Source organism: Anabrus simplex, chromosome 1 (genome assembly GCF_040414725.1).
Source record: "Anabrus simplex isolate iqAnaSimp1 chromosome 1, ASM4041472v1, whole genome shotgun sequence".
Lineage (NCBI taxonomy): Eukaryota > Metazoa > Arthropoda > Insecta > Orthoptera > Tettigoniidae > Anabrus > Anabrus simplex.
This window is the reverse complement of record NC_090265.1, coordinates 881,277,535-881,292,498: the sequence shown is the minus strand read 5'-3', so window position 1 is coordinate 881,292,498 and position 14,964 is coordinate 881,277,535. Positions and strand designations below refer to the sequence as shown.

The window sequence follows — 14,964 nt, the reverse complement described above, 5'->3', positions numbered from 1 at the left end:
CCTCAAATAACACCACCAAAGGTTATGCTGTTATGAGGAAACCCCAAAAACCAATCGCAGCACCAAAATGAGGCGTACTAGGCAAGATGAGGAGTGAGGTAGTTTGCCATTGCTTTCCTCACTGGGTCAGAAAGTACTATTGCAGCACGACTGACCCTATGAGCAGCACTTTTCATAACACTCAGATGCACTAGTCATGCTCTGAATGTCATTACTCAGCAGTACCCATACCCCAGCAACTTCCATATTGTCACAGCCATGGATGTTGACTGGGACTTCGGTGGAAGCTACACTTTACTCTGGCCTGTGCCAAGAGATGGATACAAAAGTACTGTATCCATCAAGAAATGACAGCAGGCAGTTTTATAGAATTAAAAACTACTTGTGGTTAATTGTTGTTACGGGTATAAAATTTTTTGAAGAGTTTGTCTGATCAAAGTTGCTGAACAGAAATAAGTTTCTAGAGGAAACTGACTGAATGTAGAGTTTCTAGATTTTTAAGTCACATACCGGTAATTAATGTTCGAAGCCGGCCCTGCGGTTTAACTTGCCTGCTTCTCACCCGGAGGGCCCAGGTTCGATTCCCGGCCAGGCCAGGCATTTCTACCTGGATATGAGGGCTGGTTCCAGGTTTTTTTACGTTTACCTCTTTTTTTGCTATGGGATTTACGTCGCACCGACACAGATAGGTCTTATGGCGACGATGGGATAGGAAAGGCCTAGGAGTTGGAAGGAAGCGGCCGTGGCCTTAATTAAGGTACAGCCCCAGCATTTGCCTGGTGTGAAAATGGGAAACCACAAAAACCATTTTCAGGGCTGCCGATAGTGGGATTCGAACCTACTATCTCCCGGATACAAGCTCACAGCCGCGCGCCTCTACACGCACGGCCAACTCGCCCGGTCCGTTTACCTTTAATTGAGCAGCTATTTAATGGTGAAATGGCGACTCTGGTCTAGAGAACCAGGAATAACGGCCGAGAGGATTTGTTACACTGAGCATGCATCACCTCGTAATCCGCGGGCCTTCGGACCGAGCAGCAGTCGCTTGGTAGGCGGAAGGCCCATTGGGGCTGTAGTTTGTTTTAGTTTAGGGGTGTTTGTAAGATTATAAATATATATTTCATTTTTGTGATGTTTAGTCAAATTGTTTATGGTTCATTCGATCCCGCAACGAACCTACTACGCTGGCGCAGCAGGAAGAGAGGTGATACTCCCACGTGGCGCGTCCCAGGTGGCGGATAAGGGGGTCCTAACCGGTGGACTTGAGGGAAATAAAATACCTCTCGCAGACCACACACACCACCCCGTGTGGGTGGGGGACGGAGACGAAGAATACACCCACGGTATCCCCTGCCTGTCCTAAGAGGCGACTAAAAGGGGCAACCAAGGGATGATAAAATTAGAACCATGATACTACTTGTAATTAGTACCACCACACGGGGAACACCATGGGTCGCTTATACTTGCGCGTAGTACCACTATGTCAGGTACACAATAGGTTTGTGATTAGTAGCAATAGAGTGCATTGGCGGCTTTTACAGGATCTGTTATTCGTACCCCTATATGAGCAACACCATGGGATTAGTGGCACCATGGTTCTGCCTTGCCTGTGCTTGGTACCCACTCTGTGAGGAACACCATGGGATAGTGTGGGTCCCTGTGTTTAGTCCACTTATGTGAGGAACGCCATAGGTTTGCGTTGCCTGAATAGGTTTATGTTGTCTGTAAGTAGCGCCGGAGTATGCAAAACACCATAGATCTATGTTACATGTGCGAATTTCATTACCTGTGCTTAGTACCATACTGTGTGGAATACACGAGTCCTATGCTACTTTTGATGCAACATGACACATAGCATGGTTCTATTTTCCTAGCGATAAGTACCATTATGAGGAGCCGATGACATGGATTTTGGACCCGTTTCGACTATAAGCATCATCAAGTCAGTATTGTGCTTTAGAAGCTGTCCCTTGGTCAGTAATACTATAGTTTAACGCAAAGTTTCTGGGAATGTGGGGCATTGCGGGTCGGATCCACTGATTGTTTTAACTTCATATCAGTCCATTCATTCTTCGTCCTCACGTTTTCGAATTCTGGTCAGTGGAGGATTATGGATTTTTAAACTGTCATACCATTTTGTCTCATTTCGTACCATTACGGGCCGATGACCTAGATGTTAGGCCCCTTTAAACAACAGGCATCATCATCATTCAATTCCGGATTTTCCATTTTTCCGTGTTGTACGGGTTTCTTTTTTTTCGTGGTCCCTCCAAAAATGGAGAATAGAGTTTCCACTGTATATGAAAGGATAAAGTGTTGTTCGGGTGAGTTGACCATACTGGTAGAGGCGCGTGGCTGTGAGCTTGCATCCGGGAGATAGTGGGTTCGAATCCCACTGTTGGAAGCCCTGAAGATGGTTTTCCTTGGTTTCCCATTTTCACACCAGGCAAATGCTGGGGCTGTACCTTAATCAAGGCCACGACCGCTTCCTCCCAACTGCTAGCCATTTCCTATCTCATTAAGACCTTTCTGTCCAGATAATTAAGGGCAATATTGTCTTCTGACTCTATGTCATCCACATAGTGTGCCCATTGTTATTGTTGGTGTGATATTTTGTGATAATTTCTTTAAAAATACGTGCGGAAAATATAAAAAGAAATAAAGAAAGAAATACAAAAAGAAATAAAGTATTTAGCAAAGTCTTAACACAACATTAGACACATTTTTAAAAATAGTTTTTGAAATAATTTTTATTTTCCTTCCCAGGTTCTGATGGCTACAAATCGACCTGATACCCTGGATCCTGCATTGATGCGGCCTGGACGGCTTGACCGTAAAGTGGAATTTGGTTTACCTGACCTTGAAGGTCGTACTCACATTTTCAAAATACATGCCCGTTCCATGAGTGTGGAACGTGACATTCGTTTTGAGTTGTTAGCTCGTCTCTGTCCTAACAGCACTGGTAATGCAATAATAATTTAAAGTTTAAATTTTTAATTTGTAGAAACATTCAGAAATTTATTAATGTTACTCAGTAGTGTAATCTAGTAATTGTTGTATAGCATCTACGGTACATGTAATAGGTTTTGAAATGTCCGATCTTACTGCAAGTACTGACACAGCTTTTCATGATAGCTGTACATCCTGTGGTCAGTATCAACAATATTTATTTGACAGGAAATAATATGAATCTTTGTGAATGGCTTATATTTCTTTGCAATGATTTCTGTTACTGCACAGCTCACTTTGACTAGAAATTTAGATGGAGTGGACATATACTGTACATAAAAATTAATTGTTGTCCCAAAATTTTAGTATTGAGTTCAGATACTTTGTCTTTAGTGGTTCGTGAACCCTAGGCAATGGCTGAGTGGCCTAGTAAGTGGTCCTGAGAGTCAGGATACCAGTTGATATGGAATGGGAGAGGGCATTCCAGACATATTCTCAGTCGAGGCCCTCCTTGTTCTCAGGCGGCTAGGACTGTACAATCCACCGATCGTCCCTAACCCTTTAGAGGAGAAATCTCCACTGGGACTATATTACTTGCAAAACTTTTAGTAATACTTCTTTGTAAAATGGAAATGAAATCTAAATTGAAGCAATAGTATGATCGATCGATCAATAGGTATTTTCTAAACCTTCATTATCTTAAGCCAACAACTGTGTCACACACACATTATATAACATTTCTCAATGCAAATCTTGTTCCTAGCATGAATTCTATATTTTAGCTTTGCTGTGTAAACAACAACAATACTAGTACGTAAAGTGTACTCCAGATGTCTCATGGCGATTCATAGTTTGTGTTCAATGGTTGTCAGTACAAATCTCGAAGATTGCCGAGGTCTACCGATTCAGCACTAGGGAATTCAAGTGTCACTAAAAGTTTTGCCAGTAATATGTAAGTAGGTTTAGTATCCTGCTTATTACATGTTATAAATCTCATCGTTAGGTTTGTGTTGAGCAACATATACCTTTCTGAATGAATGTTTCTTGAGGGCCCATCTTTTCAATACATTAAATGTTTTTTTCTTTATTATTTTACATAAATAATGTTACATCATTCCTATTATGTCTTAAGCAGGACATGTTTCGCTTAATTTTTTTGGCATCTTCAGCTACTGTTCCTTATATCTATGATCAAAATTGCGAGGATCCTAGGCTTTGTTTATGATAAAATGCTTAAAATAGTTGAGCTAACATGAATTGCTCTGTCGAAAGATGCCTAAAAAATAGGCAAAAATGTCCCGGTTAAGACATAGTAATGATGTAACATTATTTATGTAAATTAATAAAAAACATACAGTATACTGTATTGAAAAGGTGGACCCTCAAGAAACATTCTTTCAGAAAATAGTATCCGTAAAGGAGAGTTTGGAATGATGAACTGTTGTGTGTCTGGAATGGTAGACTATGTAGAAGAATGGAGTGTTTATATGTGTGTAGTGTGAGTATGATCAGGTGGGAACAAGCAAAATGGCGGAGTGCATGACGTAAGAGGTGAGAGAGAGGGGCGGGTCTGACCCATCCCAAGGAAGTGTTGATTATTACATCTGCACGTGGAGAGGAACGAATGGAAGATGTGATGGAAGACGAGCCGTGTAAGGAGATCTGGCTAGACGGGAGATAAGAGTGTGATGGGCCGTGTGTTGGACGGGCTATCCGCCACATGCAGCCTGTTATGTAAGGAATAGTGAGGAACACATTATCAGCAAGAGTCTATGAGGTTCAGTACACGGCCTTACAAGGCAGGGCTGCTGGCGGTATCCGCGGGTTGGATGGGATGTTTCCTTGCGGGGTGGGGTTCCGCGACCAGTCAGACTTAGTCTTAGTTAGAATAAGGTAATTAAGTAGTTAGTGTAGATAGTTGTAGAGGTAGCATGTGACGTGATGCTGGCTATCCACGCATGTGTGGGATGCTACAGAGTAGATGTAATAGATAGTTAGCTATAGATTTAGGGGGATAGTAGTTGCTCATCTCTTTATTACCAGTTAGCGAAGCTTTGAATGCCACGCAAGGACCTGTGGATCATCATCACTAGGAACGAAGACACCGTCGATTGGACCCAGCGGACCTACCATGGGAAGGAGATGGAATAGGTTACTCCGTCCGTTGCTTCCACTACCCATCCGAGATGGTGAGACTGCATAGGTGGTAGTAATCTGGCGCCGGTCCCGTTGACAAATTAATGGCTTGCTTGGCTGTCGAGGATGGCTGAAAAATTCTTGTTTCCAATCCTTAAGATGATAGCTGGGCGGGGTTGGCCTATTCTACTCACTATCTGACCAGTTCCTCTCCTACTTGACCGGGGTTGCTTATCTGTCAGGTCTTGGGGTGCATTCCTGTTCCCGGTCCCATCCCCCCTCCCCCCCACAATCCAGAATGAGCCGGACCTAGTTTTCCGAACGTCAAGGCTGGGCACTTGTTCTTCAGGAACCTTCCACACTGGTAGCACTTCCTAACTGCACTGGTCTCTTCTGTAGCTTTGCTCTTGCATTCCTCCTCCAGCTGGGCGATGATTCTGCGTAGATCATCAAAGGTTGTGATACTTTCACTAGGAGTCGAATCTTATCCTGGAGTAGCTCTGTGATATCTGGTAAGATCTCGTTTTCGCTTTCTTCCGGGTGCAGATGCTTGAAGAGTTGGTACTTCTGTAGGACGAAGGTGCTAGCTCTCATGCCATTGGGTTGTGCCTCAGTCAGTAGCTTCCTTTTCACAGAGCTCTTCACCCCTTCGGAATTAAACCTAGCGAGGAATTCCCTCTTGAAGTCCATCCAGTTTAGATTTAAACCCTTCAAGTTTTTCCACCAAGTAGCGACTTCCCCTTTAATTACAGTGTGATGAGTTGCACGAAGATGTCCTCTGGTAAATTAGTCCTGCCTAATAGGCTGACCGATCCCTCAACGAAGCTAGTAGGGTTCTCCTCCAGTCGCCCATGGTATTCTGGAAGGCTCTCTATAATCACCTTCTGGTGTAGGTGTGCTGTATTGCCGGTCAGGTTTGAGGGGTTTAGAGGTGTGGTGATATGTCCTGTACCGAGCTCGATAGCTGCAGTCGCTTAAGTGCGGCCAGTATCCAGTATTTGGAAGATAGTAGGTTCGAACCCCACTGTCGGCAGCCCTGAAAATGGTTTTCCGTGGTTTCCCATTTTCACACCAGGCAAATGCTGGGGCTGTACCTTAATTAAGGCCACAGCCGCTTCCTTTCCACTCCTAGCCCTTTCCTGTCCTATCGTCACCGTAAGACCTATCTGTGTCGGTGCGATGTAAAAAACAACTAGCAAAAAAAAAAAAAAAGGATATGTCCCGTTTGTGTTAATGTATCTTCTACTATGTGAAGGATGTTTTCCCTTATATTCTGCACATCTCCCTTGATAGTCGAAAACCTGTTTTCTAACCTTCCTTCAACAGCAGAAATAAGGCTTGCAAAATTTCCCTCGACGGCAGATATACTGAGACATTCCATTGATGCCTCAATTAGCCTATGTACCGGTACTTATTGATTTATGCAATGTGGACAGTATTCTTATATTTCAAATGCTGAGAGCTGAAGGTGAGGCTGATAGTCGGTTGGAATCGCGAGAGGGGGTGAGATTCTCCGGTACTTTTCCACGGTGCGAGCTGCTTCAAATTTTTAAAACAAGCCGTTTCCGGCAGACTCGAGTAAGGAAGCCTCACTCCACCGTTCAAACATAACCAATGATGAGCTCAGAGTGTGACAGATTTGGATGAAGGGAAGCCCAGAACAAGGATATCAGATGGGCCAACTTTGATTTTACAGTGCTGTCATCTTCTACATTTATTCAGTAAAATCCGTTATTAACTGCTAATCCATAGGTCTGATAGAACCAGAAGTCAGCACAGAGTTATTGTCCACTGTTGAGTGAAAATACCTAGTACTTGAGCGCTTTTATATATTAATTGGTTTAAATGTAGAGCCGTTGAACTAGGCTAGTCCACTGATTGGCTGTTTTTTCAAACAGTTGGGGAACCCCCAAAGCCAGCGAGCTTGCTGTTGGTTACTTAAGCCCACCGTGAGGTGAAAGCATCCCCATTCTTCCGTTGGACTGTGACAGAGTTTTCATCAGTTTTCCATGAAAACTTCTTTCAGTCCAGCAACTTTTATCAGCTAAACTCTTCAAAAAATCTAATACCGATAACGCTAAGCCAAACTACAATCGACCATAAGTAGCTTTTAATTCTCTAATCTAATAAAATAAAGCACTTCAGATACAAAAGCGTCCAACATGATGGCAAAATCCCTTTTTTTTAATCTTCCATTGTAATTTGATCACCAGTATACTGTTCGTAGTCAGTTTCTGGAAATCTTTTACTGCGTAAATCAGGCCTACGTTGAACTCTAGAATATGCTTTTGAATGAAGTATCAATTCTCAAAAGTTCTTGAATGCATTATATTTAATTCTGCCCATCAATAATCACAATCAAATTGGAAAGAGAAGAAATATCATCAAAACTTCAGAAATTATGGTTCAGTTATTCGTGACCTTGAGCTCAACTGAAAAGAACGCTCACTGTACAGGTCAGTACGAGTGGGAAATGATGCAAAGTTTTTAAATGTAACGTGCGCAAATAAAACAACTGCGGTTTTTATAACGTTTTAATACAGAAACGGTAAAATTCCCAGTCTTATATTAAGACCAAAGCAGTAATAGGCAATCCCAAAACCTCCCATGGCTTTATGTAAGGTGCAACATCTGTCTGGTCTCGATAACATAATCATATTTATAAGCTATAAATTTCATTTTTGTTCCGTATTGAAGTCGATTATAAGAAATAGACAAGATGATCCACCTTTTCAATACAATATATCAAGTAAATACTATTACATCAGTCTTGGGACTAGTTTCAGCCACTTAATGGCCATCTTCAGCCAAATAAAAATTAAACAGATTATGTGGTAACTAAAACATATGTATAGTAAGCAAAGACAATATTTCAGGAATAATTATAACGTTAAAATACATACACAGTAAAGTCCGCTATAGCGAATACGGCATATAGCGCGAACTCCGTTGGAACGGCAGATTTTTTATGTCCCTTGAAAATTCCTATATTAAACTGTGTATTATCCTACGGTTACAGCGAGAACCCTATCAGTGATGTATCCGTTATTATGAGCGATTAAGCATGCGTTATTTCCATTATCAATATTTATGGACGCCACTGACTACAATGAATGCAAACGATCATCTTCGGTGTAGTTTTTGCGCATGTGCACTCGCAAGCTCATTCGCTGACATTTGAACTCGAAGGGAATGTCAGAGTCGATTAGTAATCCTCATTGACTGTTGTTCTTTAAACACAATTTGAAAATGAAAGGCAACATATTCCCGTAATAAATGCGTAAGTATCCGGACCGATAGTAGTTAGAAATAAAGGCTGAAGTAAACAATCAATTAATTTAATATTGTGTACTGAAATGAAGTGGAGCCCCTGTGGCTCAGGCAGCAGCGCGCCGGCCTCTCACCGCTGGGTTCCATTGTTCAAATCTTGGTCAATCCATGTGAGATTTGTGCTGGACAAAGTGGAGGTGGAACAGGTTTTTCTCCGTGTACTCCGGTTTTCCCTGTCATCTTTCATTCCAGCAACACTCTCCAATATCATTTCATTTCATTAATCATTCATTAATCATTGCCCCAGAGGAGTGCAACAGGCTTCGGCAGCCGGCACAATTCCCATCTTCGCCGCTAGATGGGGGCTTCATTCATTCCATTCCTGACCCGGTCGGATGACTGGAAACAGGCTGTGGATTTTCAGTTACTGAAATTAAGTAAGAATGTGATACATCTCAAAATACGGCAGGCTGGGTTGAGTGGCTCAGACGGTTGAGGCACTGGTGTTCTGACCTTATCTTGACAGGTTCGATCCTGGCTTAGTCTGGTGGTATTTGAAGGTGCTCAAAAATGTCAGCCTCGTGTCAGAAGATTTATTGGCACATAAAAGAACTGCAGGAATAAATTCCGGCACATTGGTGTCTCCAAAAACTGCAAAAGCAGTTACTGGGACATAAAGTCAATAACTTTTTTTTGAATACGGTGCAGAAAGGATGACCGGTTTCAGAGGTTATTTAATTCAGTAAAACCTCGTTTGGATGTTTCTGCAGGGAACAAGGAAAGAGAATAAGTTGAGCGAGAAAACATACTATTGAATACACGATTCAGAACTCCAGTAGAGAAAAGCTTCTTTCTTTCGACGTGAGTACATTTGATATAAATGTTGATTCCCATTTTACGTTGGTATGTACGGGTACAGTGAAGGAAGTGGGCCATCTACTGTTTCTAAAGATGCGAGTATTAAAAGGCATGAAAAAGATAAGAGAACAAATACAAAAAGCTTTTCCACTGGGGTGTATTAAATGACAACGGTCACACACTTTCTAAAACCAATGTCATCTGAAGTCATATTGGACTAGTAGATTATTAACACGTTGAGTGCCAGACCGAATTTCATAGGATTGCCATCTAGTGGCGTGAGCTAATAACATACAGTTACTCCCTGGTGCCAAAACTTTCTCAGGCTTAACCAAGCAAATGATCGCTGAAGTCATATTATTATGTATTATTATGTATATTAGGTAAAATATTGCGACCCCATATGGGGTCGTATTGGTCATTATGAATTGTACATGTACACGCGCTCCCATATGGGGTTGTACTTGTACAGTAGTTACTGTCCCGACGCTCGGTCATACTAACCTTTTCCTTTGCAGGGATGCATTATATGCTGTTGATTATGAGAGAAGTTTTAGCGTGTTCATACTGGAGCCGTAAAAACGTACGATCCCCGATTTTAGGTCAGGAAATGTTTGTAAATGACGATCTTTCGAAATTAGGTTAGGAAATTTTCGTATAAAATGTAGTTATATAAAGTAGTGACAATCATGTGAATTTGGTAAATTAGGATGTAACAGAATAATAATATAAGAAAAATTAATAGTTACGGAGAATAAGTATGTAATTGTGTTTGTATAACTTTTAATTTGAGTAAGAGAACCTAACACCGATGATTGTGCGGCATGGGAAACCAGTGACTATCCATATCGTTGAAGACGGTCATAATTGTTGCAAGAGCTGGCTTGGAAACTAGGAGTACAGTGGGGAAGTGTATGCTGAAGACTGTAATTCATCAATGTGGACAAACGTGCGAGATCGCTATTTCCTCTGTACTGGGTTCAAAATCACCCTAACTATATACTTCGTCTAGATAATCATTGTCCGACTTGTTCGATATATCGTCCAGACTATCTGCACTAAGTATTTTACTGCTCGATTTACTCGTAACAACTTAAACTAGAAAAGGAAACTCACAGCACTGTACACTTACATAAACAATCCGTGCACGAGATAGACAATGAATTTGTCACCCTACAAAGCACTCTTGATGTACCCATACGGGGTCGCGCCAAAACAGGGATTGAGGAATGGAAGGTGGACTATGCATGTATTTAAATAGATGACCAGCAGATGGCAGGAAGAGAATTTATACAGCTTCGAAACACATACTTAGTGCGCACCCAAATGGGTCTGCACAGTTCTCGATTTACAACGAACCTACGACCCCATATGGGAACGTGAAGTTCAAAAACTTGACTACTCTCATATACCCAAATGGGGTCGCTTGGCACTCGACGTGTTGAACATTGTTTTCTGGTCACACTCTTCCACCATGAATTATTTGGAGGTTAAACTTGGCCATGTGTGAGAGGATTACTTTGAGCATCATCTCGAATGTGACAACACTTTGATCGACTCAAGTCGAAACTCGAAGGTGTGAGTTTCAACATAAGCACCACTGTTGAAAGATGTGGATGCTTGTCGTCTTCCTGAATATTAATTTTGTTTTCATTAGTAAGCGAATATCACAACTTTTTCAGTATCTATAACTGGGCTACACAATAATATGACCACGCTAGTCAACACGATTGTGTTCCTCATCTGTACATAGGCTTTCACGTGACAAATATTCGCTTCCTTTCACTGTATGACTCAACACGAAATAAATTTCTAACTTTCTGAAAGGGATGCGAAATACAAGCACAAACAGCTTTCTAGGTTATTCAGCAATATCAATGAAAATCGGAGAGCAAAACTGAACTTTCCTGAGGCTAACGGCTTCCTTCCCGAAGGTGTAATTTACCCTGTGAAGTTCAGAAATTCAACCATTTCTCATTTTCATGCAACTTTCGTAGACCGTAGACACCCCTTCAGTCCTCCCTCTTCCCTTCCTCTCCCTTCTTTACCCCGTCCTCTCCCTATCTACTCCTTTGTTTATATTGCCTGCTTCCTACAAGTCAGTGCTTGTTCCCTATCCACTCCTTTGTTTACATGGCCTGCCTGCTTCCTCCTGCAAGTCATTGCTTGGTCTACATCAGACATTAGCTATACTGTACATTTCACTATAGAGGTGAGTCTCATAGATAATTTTTCTCCTTTTTAATTTATGTTCTGTATGTTTATTCATTCTTAATTCTGGCTATCATTTCCAGATTTACTTCTTTGCCTGAGGTCTTATGTCAACTTAAAGACATCATATTATGACAATATAACCATATTTTTTGTTGTTATATGTATTTTAATGTTATAATTATTCCTGCATCGTCTTTGTCTGATATACATATGTTTTAGTTATCACATAATCTATTTAATTTTTATTTGGCTGAAGATGGCCACTAAGTGGCTGAAACTAGTTCCAGGACTGATGTAATTATTATTATTATTATTATTATTATTATTATTATTATTATTATTATTATTATTATTATTAACTTTATTGTCCACATCGGACCCTTTAAGTCTTTCATATACACTTTTTCTTTGAACATTGTACCATTTGATTCTTCTTATCTGCCCAGTACTTCTTCTTATTTGTTCTGATCGCAGTGTTCTTAATTTGTCTGAAATCTCTACAGGCCTTCTGTGCACCATTTCAGTTGAAAGTTTGTCATTCTTAAGAAGGGTGGTAATTTTATTCTTCTCTACATCTGTAATTTTAAGTCCAACTGTTTTGAGATCCTCTTGAATTTCTTTGACCTGGTACCCTTTTATCTTCTTTCCCAGCTTTCTCATCACTAGTTGTCTTAAAATCCTGTTTTCTGGTAATTGTAAGATGTGAAAGAAATGAGAGATTCTTTTCTTCATCGTGCTGGTAACTGGGTCATTCTCTCAATAGACAGTTTCATTGAGGAGGATTCTCCAGGCTTATGTAATGTTGTTTACTTGATATATTGTATTGAATTATCAATTTATTTTTTATAACATACGATAATATTAAAATACTAACTTTCTGTTAAGAAGGAGCAGTTTTGATTCCTGCTTGAAAGCCCAGTGATTATACATTGTCCTGAGGAAAGTGCTGAAAACCTGTTCGGCGATACAATTGAAAAAAGTAGAAAAATGTACATAATATACAAGACATAATGTACTCATTTTACAAGTTTGAACATGTGATGGAATTCATTCCATCTTCCAGTAGAGCTGTCAAAATTTGCTCTGTCTCCTTCCAATTGTTGTGGCCACTCTCTGCTTTACGATTTCTTAGGATTCTCTAAACAATACCTTCCGAATGCAATGCTAAGATGGTCCCTTATGCAAGTTCACCGCCGATCGCTTTTCCAGTACAGTTCTTGCTCTAATTATCACAATGACGTGACGTTAACACCAAGATGCATAAGTATGCTGTAGCAGTCCTTTCGTGAAATACACTTTCTTGAAAAACCCTTGATCAAGGATTTAGCGTTGATGGGACTGAAATTTATGGACGGTTGATCCGGGAAATCATTTCTTCAAGGAACGGATAATGCAGTATTTTTAACAATGTGATTTAATTAGGATGCTCGTGGGACCACCTGATTTGAACTAATAATCCGGAAAAACATAGTTTTCGGGAATGTATAATCGAAGTTCTACTGTACTTTGAAAGAATGTGAAGTTGTTTTCAGTCGTCTTTAAAACAATATTGTTGTACTCACTGAAATAGTTGTATGAACATGCTGGAGTCTGTTCATTCCCAAATAGAGGATATAACAACAATCCTAGACCCAGAAAATGCCACGGAGAAAGTAACAGGCTATGACCAAAACGTAGCTGCTGAGCTTATTTCTTTCTACAGCCTTGCAGGGATGCTACAAAGGTTTTAGAAGGAACTTAACGTGATTATTAAATCATAGTAGCCCCAGATGTAAAGATAGGCTACTGAGAAAATATGTATTAGGGTTTCATATATTGCTATCACATAGTACTGTTTAAGATAGAGATGTCAAGTTAAAATTATATTTACATTCACTGTTAATATGTTCGGTTAATTAATAAGAAAGACATGAAAAATAAACAATAATACAAGACCATAAATAAATACATATAAAAATTCACAATTCAAATAACATAGCTTTTGAAATAAACTGGAAAAATGTTTCTGAATAAGAAGTTTAAAGTTTATATTCTTAAAAAAGGTGGCACAATATTAGTGCCTTGTTAATTTACCCGAAGAAGTTGCCCCAAGATGAAGAGCATTAACTCCATACAACTGTGTCTGAAATGTGTGCAAAAGGTAGACCTAATGTTTCACTCTGTCTCTGAGAAGACCAATATTCTCTTCATGAGCATTTAATGTTTAGCATGATTTCTCATGTAGCATATTAATAATTATTTTCACTGTTGGTAACCACATCAAGTGAAAAACTGAAACAACACCATCATTGCAACTACAGTGCCAAGGGGGACAAAAACTATTTGAAGTGCTCTATCAGATCATAATGAACTTGATTGATATATAAATATAGATCTGCAGGTTGACGATGATCTACTTATGTGGTGGAGAAACAGCAGAGATGCTTTTCCATATTTAGCAATCATTGCAAAACAAGTGTTGAGTATTCCAGCTACAAGTGTCCCAAGTGAGAGAGTTTTCAGCTGTTTGGGGTTCTTAGGAGATAAACGGTCCATAGAGGGTTAATGACCCTGTGGTGATCCATGAAAACATATACAGTAAAACCTCGTTAAGACATTTCTCCAGGGGACAAGGTAAAAGAACGTGTTAAGCGAGAAAACGTACTACTGAATACACAAATAAAAGCTATCCAACAGGGATATGGAACGCTAGATACTATTTTTTCTGACTTCTGACATGACGGCATTTTACATTTAATTTTTGTGCATAATATTTTTCCAGATTTATGTCAACTAAACGCTGCTTTAACCCAATTCCTCTAAAACTTCTCTGTAAAGAAAATCAGCTTTCACTCTTTATTTACTAATATTTGGATTGTGAATATGAATTTCTCTTGCAGGAGCTGAAATACGATCTGTTTGCACTGAGGCTGGAATGTTTGCAATTCGTGCACGAAGGAAAGTAGCAACTGAGAAGGACTTCTTAGAAGCTGTGAATAAAGTAATCAAGTCATATGCAAAGTTCTCTGCAACTCCACGTTACATGACGTATAACTAAAATGCAGTTGATGATATGATTTTGTGTTTTTAATTTATAATTTTGCAGGAAATAAATGACATCTCCTACATATTACGATGATTGTGAATATTTATTTCCCTTTCATTTCTAACTCACTTCATTGGTGAGCAGTTGAAGAAAAAAAAATATTTTAAGTATCAGTTTCAATCTACTGTTTGTATTTTTAATAATAAATTTAGCCATCAATACAAACCCTTCTAACATTTTTTCCCATTATAATGCGTTTGAACATTTCAAAAGTACCGGTAGTCATGATCTTTCAGGTCATAAATTTTGTTAGTAACGACACCGCAAAAGCCTGTAGTAATATAGGCAATTTATATACATGCTCTGTATACACTGAAGTCAATTACAAACTATCTTTTATTGAGTGTTTTTTTGGGAAATATTCAGCAGAATTATGGGAATTATGGGAAACCAAATTCATAGATGGAAATATGTGCAAAGTCTCAATGTCATAGCTTCAGACTGTGGGTGGG

The 14,964-nt window shown here is 39.8% G+C and overlaps 1 protein-coding gene across 1 annotated transcript in view; it reads left to right on the top strand.

The window, feature by feature from the left end:
- Positions 1 to 14,539, top strand: part of Rpt1 (26S proteasome regulatory subunit Rpt1) — a 141,294-nt gene extending 126,755 nt beyond the window's left edge. Inside the window, exons 8-9 of the mRNA XM_067136524.2 lie at positions 2,767 to 2,962; positions 14,307 to 14,539. Coding sequence (XP_066992625.2) covers positions 2,767 to 2,962; positions 14,307 to 14,464 — 354 coding nt within the window. The 3' untranslated portion in view covers positions 14,465 to 14,539. The remainder of the gene's footprint in view (positions 1 to 2,766; positions 2,963 to 14,306) is intronic.
- Positions 14,540 to 14,964: the final 425 nt, after the last annotated feature.